General features: G+C 38.3%; 1 protein-coding gene across 1 annotated transcript; it reads right to left on the bottom strand.

The window, feature by feature from the left end:
- On the bottom strand, positions 1–3,573 carry LOC113530554 (ly6/PLAUR domain-containing protein 8). Its single transcript, XM_026920691.3, has 5 exons — positions 3,493–3,573; positions 3,285–3,392; positions 2,936–3,103; positions 2,547–2,657; positions 1–1,259 (listed from the first exon to the last, which is right to left on the bottom strand). Exons 1-5 carry the CDS (start codon positions 3,539–3,541, stop codon positions 1,060–1,062), a joined length of 636 nt encoding a protein of 211 aa, XP_026776492.3. The 5' UTR covers positions 3,542–3,573; the 3' UTR covers positions 1–1,059.
- Between the last annotated feature and the right edge of the window lie 7,184 nt (positions 3,574–10,757).

Genomic DNA, 10,757 nt, shown 5'->3' with positions numbered 1-10,757 from the left:
CCAATCAGTTTATTTTCTTGGTTTCATTTGAAGTTTTAAGTCTCAGCAAGAAAAAAAACATCATTAGTGATTTACAAACAGAAGTGTAATCCATGCAGTGGGGCATTTTCATTTAACACATATCAACACAGGCTCCAGAAAAAACACTGCAACATGACAGATAAAAGAAAAAAAGGAATTCCTCAACCGACATAAAAACTTCATTTCTGTTTTCTTTTTGTAATTCTGCACCAGATTGGGAAGCATTAGGATGCTGACTTTTGTGGGAATCTGGGAAAATCTGTCAGATCTCTGTACAGCTGAAAATGACAAAAAATTATTATTATTTATTTATTTATTTTTGCCAGTAATATACTTTGACATGTCTAGTTTAAGAAAACATGTATTTCACCCAAACAACATCAGTGTTATTTATTTATGCTACTTTATAGTTTTGCCTTGATATCTTCCTGTGAAGGCAGTTTAACAAACGCAGTAGTAAAAACAGCCAGACTTCCTTGTTAGTTAAAAGTGTGATTGTATCACATTTTGATTAACGGCTATGAATAGTTACTGAATTGAATTAATTGTAACGTCCGCGATGCTCCTGCTCTGTCACATCAGCATCAAACAGAGAAGAGAGCTTACACACTCTGTACTTTTGACGTGTCTAAATGTTTAAATGAGCTGATGAAAAGTATGGGAAATTGACTTCCATCCCGGTGTTTTAGATCAGGTGATGAGACAGAGACTGAAGTGGATGATTCTGATAGTCAAAGTGAGAATTCATTTCCTGCATTGAACTTATAATTCTTTAAAATTTGCCAGCAATTTTTTTTTAAATCAGTAGATTAGGAGATAAATGTATAAGTAAAAAGGCATGGCATCTTTCAGTTGAATTGGAATGAAAAATTTAAATGAAATTTTCTCTGTTTTCTTTTTCGGGGGAATTTAAATGTTACTTAATCTGTTAAATGCTACTTATGCTACTTACTTCTGGTTGAGAAACATGCAAAAGAGAAAATTTAGTAGAAAATTTCATAATATGACCAGATGAAGGGCTTTCGAAAGGCTGGCATTTCAGTAGAAGAGGATGGAGGAGAGCAGAGGGATGATCATGAGGAGGAAACTCAGTGTGAAGCTCTCAGCACCGTTACACAGATTCCCCTCACAGCACTCCACATCTGTTATGATGAGTCCATGTGCTCTTAGTAGAGTCGTATTGCAGACGTTCTTGGTTGTGCAGCCTTTCAAGGACATTACATTGGGTCCTTGAGCAACTAAAACAGAAAGAGAAAAAATAAGATTGAATAAATGGCTAAAATGAGAACCAGTTTTCATTCACGATAGTCACAATGTTCACTCTGCATTCCATTATACAGCAGTTATCACATGTCAGGTCACATGATCACACACACCCAACAGCAACCTAACCCTGTGTTCACTATGGTTCATGTGGTCCGACATTTCTTCAGTTCCCCTCTTACAACTTTAGTTCCTACCTGCAATTAGTTCCCATTTACTTCCCATTTAACACACAAAAATGGAAGAAACATATAACCATGGTTATCCTGTCTTCTCATTAAATTGAAGGAAGTAGCAGAGATCAGTGGTGCCTCTGCTGAGTGGTCATGTTTAATTAGTACTGTTAGCTTGCTTTGGTAATCTGCTAATGAAGGTAGTACAAAGCCTGCAATGTACCACATAATTCAAAAATAAAAGTGGCATGTAGAAATCTTATAGTGGGCTCTAGGCTATGCATTATGGCTACAGATTCATTATCAGAATATGGTGACAAACATGTCCCTTCTTATTGGTCATGACATAGTTTAAAAATAGTTTGCCGCTTTATTATTGTGTGTCTTTTTCAATTTTTTTTTTTTTTTTTTTTTTGGAAACTGCCAAGAGTTGGAGAAATAGCTTGTCCCACAAGCCAGTTGTATCTCTTTTTCAGACATTAAAAAAAATATTCCTTATTCATTTAAATGTCACAGGCTACACATACATATGAGATCTGTTAAATACACGATTTATATATAAATAAAAATAGAATACATTTGGGTTAGTATTTGAATTTTTTGTGGATAATTTAGATTTGTCTTTGTAGATACACCTTTGAATCTTTAATCAAAAGTTGTCACTGGTGTTACTGATAACATAAGCTCAGGCCGTTATATCAGTGACAGTAACACCAGTGACAAATTTCAATTAAAGATGTATTTTACAACATGGCATTAACAGCACTTTAAAGCACAAATCATTATTAACACAATCATCAATAAATTATTCTATTAAATCCCTTTTTTTCTAGAAAATTATTTCCTGGATTTCTATAAAGCTGCTTTGTGACAATTTCCATTGTTAAAAGCACTATATGAATAAAACCGAATTGAATATTTTTACTCTGGTGACTTAAAGTAATGGCACCATATTAAAGAGCTATTTTTTCCTTTTTGAAACAGATTAAATGGAGAGGTTTAAGTTGATAAAAAAAAACAATTTAGTTCTATTCTAAGAAATCTGCAGAGAAAATTTTAAATGCAGAGATTAACGTAGGTGTTTTTTACCTGTTGCAGTGATACAGCGATCTTCTGCTCCCTCACAATGCAGTGTTCGAGAGCAGTCATTCTCATTACAGGTATAACACTTTCTCCCATTGATGGGCTGCTGTGGCATAACTTTATAAAGAAATAAATTAAATAAAAATATGTCAACATGTATCATAAGTGACCAAAATTATACATGGTTAAATGATCATGTTATCTTTACTCATTTTCTTACGTTTTCTCACTGACAATAACGAGAAACAGAAACATTCAAGACATTTCAGTAACACACAGCAGACCATACCAATAAAAGGTGACTAAATGTGACCTGTGACTTTTACGGATGGCAGTAAAAATGCAGAACTGAACAATTAATCCTCCATCTGAATTGAAAAAGTGCTTAGTTATACCTGGCAGGGTTCTGTTGTTGCAGAGATTAGTAGTGCAGCATTGGGTATTGTTGGCGATTTTCACCACACCGATATTTATACTCGTGTTTACACACTGCTCAGGTGATCCGCAAGAAAAATCGTAAGCCCAGTCAGAGTATGTTACACCAGATACACCACTTATGAGATCTGAAAAAAAATTCGTAACATTCGGAATCATCCAAAAACCAACTCAAATTTGTTAAAACAAACAAACAAAAATAACTAAAAAGTGATTTTTTTTTTTTTGTCATTTTCGATGATCAGAATTCAGCTCATTTCAGCCCTCAAAATACTGAAAGGATGCTCAGTTGGATGTTCTCATACTTACAGATGTCCACTGAAGTGGTTGTACTGGCACACCTATTGGTGCAATTGGTGGGTTTATACTTATAGTCTGTGTAATCGTAAAAATATGGATAACATTGCAGAGACAATGCTAAACGGAAATGAGAATAAAAACAGAGTCAGTTACACAATACACATCAAAGAATAACTCACTAACTCTTGCTAACTTAATGAAATGTCAGCTTGTGTACCTCCTGAGGAAATCATGCAGATGAGCAGCAGTGTAACCTGTGTCCTCATTGTTGCTGGATGGTGGATGTAGAGAAGATGAAGTAGGCTAGATTTAATATAAATATGATATGAAAGGGTGTGCAGTTTTATAACCATCACAGCGGGCTGGGTTTAATGGGTGGGGCCAGGTATGCATGGCTATGCATATATTTATTTATACTTCTTTATTTCCTCAAAATGACTTTACAACTCCCATAAATATCACATGTAATATAACAAATATTGCGTTCTTCAGATACAGAACATTTTTGGATTAGTTGTGTGAATTGCAGAAGTCAAAGTCAATGATACCATAACAACGAGAAACAATTTGAGTTTTAAATTTTTTTCACATGAAAACATCATCCATGTGTGATTACTGAACAGGCAGTGAGAAGAAGAGTGTTGTAACCACAACGAAATCACTTGACATTTCATATTTGCAAGACATTCTGGGACAAGGATGGTCTGGTTGTTGAAAATAACATAAAATGCACAAATTATCCATTGATATACAGCAGTAATCAGTATTAAAGGTCAAAAAAATTTGCTGTTTGGGAATAATACTGCAATCCATTGTACTTGGAATGCAGAAAAATCTGACCACCATCATGGAAGAGTACAATGGAATGGTCATTCTACTCAGAATTCTGAGTCGGGAACTCTGGCAGCATGTACCTTGCCCAAGTTCTCTGATATAAACAAAACAAACAAACAAAAAAACAAAAAAAACACAACGCTAACCAGATTTTTCTTTGCATTATTTTCTACTTGATACTTGATTTGTCTTGATATATAGCTTTTCTGTTGTGAAAATAGCTTAACAGCTAATAGCTTAGGTTTCGACTTGTAATATAATTCCTAGCACAATACAAATACATTTTCTAACACAATAGGACCACTGTAACAGAAAGACAGTTGATATATAAGACCTACATTATACATTTTATATAACATTATTATATAAAAATGTTATATAACATTTTTTTTGTTAATCGCACATAAATTATTCATGTAGATCTTATATATTTATCAAATTCAGAGACTAGGCATACAAATATGAACTTGGTTTGGGCTTCCGAGCTGAAGCACTGGAATGCTTTTAGGTCAGATCTCAGGAAATTTGACTTGGAACTTCTGACTTTCGATTACAATGGATTTCAGAACTACTGCACACAAAAAAAAATGCTTTATAAATAATTTTTCCCCTATAAACCATGTGTATGCTCTGCATCTTTGCTGAAGGACTGATGAATTTTAAATGCATATTCAATTAGACTCATTTGCTTTTTTTTTTGGGAATTTTTTTTTTGTGGAAAGGTTCCAGTACAAAATATCATGCTTAGGATATCAGCAATCGAGTGCCGATGACCGATTGTGATTGCCATTGTTTTGCAATTGGGACACAGCACATGGTACTCTTGTTGTAAACTTCCACTATCAAAAAGGTCACACATCAACAAAAAAAACATCTGATGAGACCGGTCGAAATGAGCCACATGTCCAAACAGTGTGTACAGATTTGGCTTGAATCTGGCTGGGATTTGATTTCATGTGGGTGTTTTTGTGTTGTTGTTGCTCAGACAGCAGAAAATGTTTCATGTTTAAGTTGAATATGCCAAAAATCAGATTTAAGCTTTCTATTTTGAGCTTTAAAAACTAATACCTATATCAAAATTTAGACTCAGTTTCTAACTGCTCTGGTGTCCAGGTTATAAAAACAATTATCCAAGTCATGGATTTTTTTTTTTCACAAGTTTTTTTTTTTTTTTTTTTTTTTTTTTGCTGAACCCCTTTAACCTAAATTATTTGCCTTAAGTATCCCTTTACACTTTAAGTAGGCTAACATTAAATAAACTTTTTAAATTAATGACAAAATGTGTTACATAATGCCTGTCACCTTTAGGTTTCTGAAATACAGTCAGGTCCATAAATATTGGGACAGTGACACAGTTTTGGTAATTTTGCCTCTGTACACCACCACAGTGGATTTGAAATGAAGCAGTCAAGATGTGACTGAAGCGTAGACTTTCAGCTTTAATTCAAGGGGTTTAACAAAACTATTGCATTAACCGTTTAGGAATTACAGCCATTTTTTACAGAGTTCCTCCATTTTCACAGGCTCAAAAGTAATGGGACAAACTAATATAATCATAAATATTAGGATTATTTTTATTACTTGGAGGTAAATCCTTTGCAGTCAATGACTACCTGAAGTCTGGACCCCATGGACATCACCAAATGCTGAGTTTCCTCCCTTGAGATGATTTGCCAGGTCTTTACTGCAGCCATCTTCAGTTGCTGCTTGTTTGTGGGTCATTCTGCCTTCAGATTTGTCTTCAGTAAGTGAAAAGCAGCTCAGTTGGGTTGAGATCAGGTGACTGACTGCCATTTAAGAACATTTAATTTCCAAGCTCTTGGGCTGCTTTCACAGTATGTTTTGGGTTGTTATCCATCTGTACTGTGAAGCGCTGTCCTATCAGTTTTGCAGCATTCGACTGAATCTGAGCAGAAAGTAGCTCTGTACACTTCAGAATTCATCCTGCTACTTCTATCAACAGTCACATTATCAATAAACCCCAGTGACCCAGTTCCATTGGCAGCCAAACATGCCCATGCCATAACACTGCCTCCACATGTTTGACGGATGATGTGGTATGCTTTGGATCATGAGCCCTTCCTTTCCTTCTCCATACTTTTCTCTTCCCATCATTCTGGTACAAGTTAATCTTGCATCAGAACTGGTCAGGCTTTTTTTTAGAGGTTTTTTTTTAGCAAAATCTAATCTGTGTTCTTGAGTGTTACCAGCGGTTTGCATCTTGAGGTAAACCGTCTGTATTTACATTCATGAAGGTGGCTCTTGATTGTAGACTTTGACAATGATAGGCCTACCTCCTCCAGAGTGTTCCTGACTTGGCTAGATGTTGTGAAGGGGTTGTTCTTCAATAAGAAAAGAATTCTGCAATCATCCACTTTAGTTGTTTTCTGTGGTCTTCCAGGCCTTTTGGTGTTGCTGAGCTCGCCAGTGCATTCCTTCTTTTTAAGAATGTACCAAATTGTTGATTTGGCCCTCCTAAAGTTTCTGCTATCTCTCTGATAGGTCTGTTTTGGTTTTTCAGCCTAATGATGGCCTCTTTCACTTGCATCAACACCTCTTTGGACGGCATATTGAGAGTTCCCATGAACAGCTACCAAATGCAAATTCAACACTTGGAATCAGCTCCAGACTTTTTATCTCCTTAATTTATCATGATATAAGGAGGAAACAGGCCACAGCTGGCCATGAAACTGCTTATCAGTCAATTGTCCCATTACTTTTGAGCCTGTGAAAATGGAGGAACTCTGTAAAAAATGGCTGTAATTCCTAAACGGTTAATGCAATAGTTTTGTTAAACCCCTTGAATTAAAGCTGAAAGTCTACGCTTCAGTCACATCTTGACTGCTTCATTTCAAATCCACTGTGGTGGTGTACAGAGGTAAAATTACCAAAACTGTGTCACTGTCCCAATATTTATGGACCTGACTGTATATAAACATCTTTACTATTTTTGCAGTAGAATTTGAACTGGTAAAAATCTATTTTTAACATTTAATTTAAGGTGACATTTCTATCAAACTTATGAACCCCCTACAATGCCACTATGAAACCCCTGGTTGGGAAACCATGATCCAAATCATATGATACTGACAAAAGACAATCACTGTACAGAAAGTTAACTCTGGATAAATAATCTTTTCTTTAAAATTTCTGGTAGTAAAAAGCCTCTGTTCTGAATTCCTCAGTGAATGGTGAAGCAAATTCTTACTGCGCCTTATTTGATTTTATTTATTGAAAACAAAATCCTTTTTGATAATGAAATACATCAGAATAATGTGATTACATAACACTACAAGTCATTTTCAGTAGAGTTAATCATGTTGGAAAACATTGAGTGACTTAAGTTCTGTCATAGAGATTGTGATTGAGTCATTTATTATTTCATTATTTATTTCAAAAAATGATCTGCGTTGTTTCTGAGCTGGTTCTCGTCGAGCTCCGAAATGGAAATTCACTTCCACTTCTTGAAAATCTAAAAGGGCAATTCATAGTGATAATTTGTCTTCTGAAAAGAAAGCCTAACATAAATTATTAATGGTGGTAATTTATCTTCTAAAAAAAGAGTAAGCTTTTTGTCTTTAAAAAAATATATAATAATAGGCCTATATTATTAATTATTACATTTTCAAATATAAGCTTCAGCTATCCATACATAACCTAAATTTTCTTGTGTCTATTAATTAAATGTCAGTATCTGTTTACACTGTTTGAGGAAGAGTTATGACACGGTTCAGCAAAACAGGGAACCTCAGAGAAACCACAGTACTAAACATAAAATCCCCCATATAGTCGTATTTATCATATTTAAAAAAAACACGAAGCAAACATGCGTCAAGAAACGCAGAGTCAATAAAGTATCTGACTCAAAAAACTGTTTTTCACCAAAAATATTTGGTATGAAATCTTTGTAAAATCATTAAACACCCAAAGCCACTGAAAATTCATGTGTAGCTCAGTTGGGTGAAAATCAATTTTGTAGATGTATGTGTTGGTATAAAGTACAGTCGAGTTGCTTGTATCCACAGTTGAATCAGATTTATTGGCTTTAGCTTGAAAATCTCACATGCAGTGACGTCAATAGATTTCAATACGAGGAAGGAAGGCATACGAAACTTCCTCCTTATTGTGTGAAATATAATTAATATCCTCAAAACTTGAATATAATCAAAGTTACTTCAGAGTAACAGTTCCTACATGTAAATATAACAGTTCACCTTCTTTCTGATGATTATGTACATTCATGGGCCGTATTCAGTGCTGCCAACTTAAGTCCTGAAGTTACGCCAATATTTACGCTGGGAAAGTTCGAGTTGGGTTGTGCGCCATTTTATTTTCTTTGCTGTCAAATGTAATTTGGTGTAACGTAAAATAAAAGAAAAATAAAAAAAATATATATATTTGTTGCGTGAAGAAACGGAGCCGCAATCAATTATAACCAAAAATAACAGATGTTTAGTGATTTCCAGAGTACAACGGTGAAAAGATAAATCCGAGATAAGAAAGGAGAAGATCGAGAGTCATTGATGGACTAGTGCTATAGTAATTATAATATACAGTACATGTCTATTGGTAAAAACATCCTAATTGAGAGCTAATTGGCAAACAGAATAGTTGAACATGCATATGCATTTCTAAGAAAGGACAACCTCTCCTAAGAAACTTGGAATACACACACACACACACACACATTAGAACAGGGAGGAACACAGGGTGAGGTAGTGCCCAAACATTTTACACTTCTAACTCATCAATATATGAATGAGTAAATGGCAAGCAGTGAAAAAATATTGTATATTGCCAACATAGTCCTAGTTTAACGATACGCCTTCCAACTTCATCATTCAGCAATAAAATAGCACTTTTTAAATAGCACTTGATCCACATCCCATTAACATTTTATATTTTTATATTGTGTGCAGACATTTAACTGTGTTCACACTGCTTTCACTTTATTGTGATTTGTCAAATTAACTAAATTAATGCCAATTTTTTTTTTGTTAAGTCAGCGTACTCTTCTGTATAGAAAACGTCTCCAGGTTACGTATGTAACCATGGTTCCCCGAGGGAACGAGACGCTGCGTCACGAAACGCTATGGGAACGCCACCGCGTGACCGCGCTCTGAATCACGTGTCTAATCTGTCCAATGGTTACATACGAAACCTGGAGACGTTCCCCTTCAGGAACTCGAGCTGCGTCACGAAACGCTATGGGAACGAGTATACCCACGCCGCCAGACTTACAAGTCCCTGCCTCCAGGAGGAGGCAAGCCTAAGGCACAAGGACAGAGGAGCCGGGAGTGGCTCGGGTATCTAGGTCATAAAACCTGGCAAAGGTCAGGGGCGTGGACCATCCCGCCGCGTTGCAGATGTCCTGTAAGGACACATCTGCCAGAAAGGCCTTAGAGGCCGCCACCGCTCGGGTAGAGTGAGCCTTGACCCCCAGGGGACTGGGGAGACCAGAGGACTCGAAAGCCAGAGAAATGGATTCCACAATCCACCGGCTGAGGGTCTGCTTAGAAGCAGGAAAACCCCTCTTAGGGGGACCAAAGCAAACAAGCAACTGGTCCGCTTTTCTCCACAGGGCAGTTCTGTGGACGTACGCGTCCAGTGCTCGCACTGGACACGTACAATTGAGCTTCCGATGGTCGGAAAGGGAGGAGGACAGAAAGCCTGCAGCATGACCGGCCGTGGTGCCGAGGAGGGGACTTTCGGTACGTACCCCGCTCGGGGGTACAAGAATGCTTTGGCCAAACCAGGCGCAAAGTCTAAATAGGAAGGGGCCACCAAGAGGGCCTGAAGATCCCCCACTCTCCTAAGAGAGGAAATTGCCAAGAGAAAGGCAGTTTTCAACGTCAGAAGACGGTCCGAAATCTCCTCTATGGGCTCGAAGGGGGGTTTACAGAGAGCCTCTAAAACCACGGCCAGGTCCCACTAGGGGACCCGAGATCGAGCTGGAGGTCTGATCCTCAGCGCACCGTGGAGGAAACGTGTCACCCAGGGGTGCCTGCCCACTGACTGGCCATCAAGAGGGGCGTGGCAGGCCGCAATATCCGCCACGTACACCTTCAGGGTGGAGTGGGTCAGTCCCGCGGAGAGGCGGGCCTGCAAGAACTCCAGCACTGTACCAACTGGGCAGTGAACAGGGCCAAGCCGGCGGTCTCCGCACCAGGAAGTGAAAAGTTTCCACTTCAGGGCGTACAGTTTCCTCGTAGAGGGAGCTCTGGACTGGAGGATGGTCTCCACAACCTCGGTTGAGAGACCGGAAGCGCGGAGTTGTGCCCCCTCAGAGGCCACACCCGCAGCTTCCACAGCTCCGGGCGGGGGTGAAGATGGCCCCCCGCCTGTGAGAGGAGATCCCTCCTGATCGGAATCTCCCATGGGGAGCCGTCTAGGAGGGAAATCAGGTCCGAGAACCATACTCGGCCCGGCCAGAACGGGGCTACTAACAGTAGACGAATTCCGTCCTGGCGCACTCTCTCCAGAACTCCCGGGAGCAGAGCGACCGGAGGAAAGGCGACGCAGCCTCGGCCACAGCTGTACCATGGCATCCAGTCCAAGAGGAGCTGGATGAATCAGAGAGAACCAAAGGGGACAGTGCGACGTCTCCTGCATCGCAAACAGATCCACCTGGGCTCTGCCGAACATACG

This window comes from Pangasianodon hypophthalmus, chromosome 16 (genome assembly GCF_027358585.1).
Source record: "Pangasianodon hypophthalmus isolate fPanHyp1 chromosome 16, fPanHyp1.pri, whole genome shotgun sequence".
NCBI classification, from domain to species: domain Eukaryota; kingdom Metazoa; phylum Chordata; class Actinopteri; order Siluriformes; family Pangasiidae; genus Pangasianodon; species Pangasianodon hypophthalmus.
This window is presented reverse-complemented; position numbering and strand designations above follow the sequence as displayed.

Bases quoted from the DNA above. Each gene is read 5' to 3' on its own strand.
- LOC113530554 (XM_026920691.3), bottom strand. From the start codon at position 3,541: ATGAGGACACAGGTTACACTGCTGCTCATCTGCATGATTTCCTCAGGA. The intron at 3,104-3,284 runs GTAAGTATGAGA...ATTTTTTTTCAG, and splicing joins AACCACTTCAGTGGACATCT to ATCTCATAAGTGGTGTATCT. The intron at 1,260-2,546 runs GTAAAAAACACC...TTTCTGTTTTAG, and splicing joins TCGCTGTATCACTGCAACAG to TTGCTCAAGGACCCAATGTA.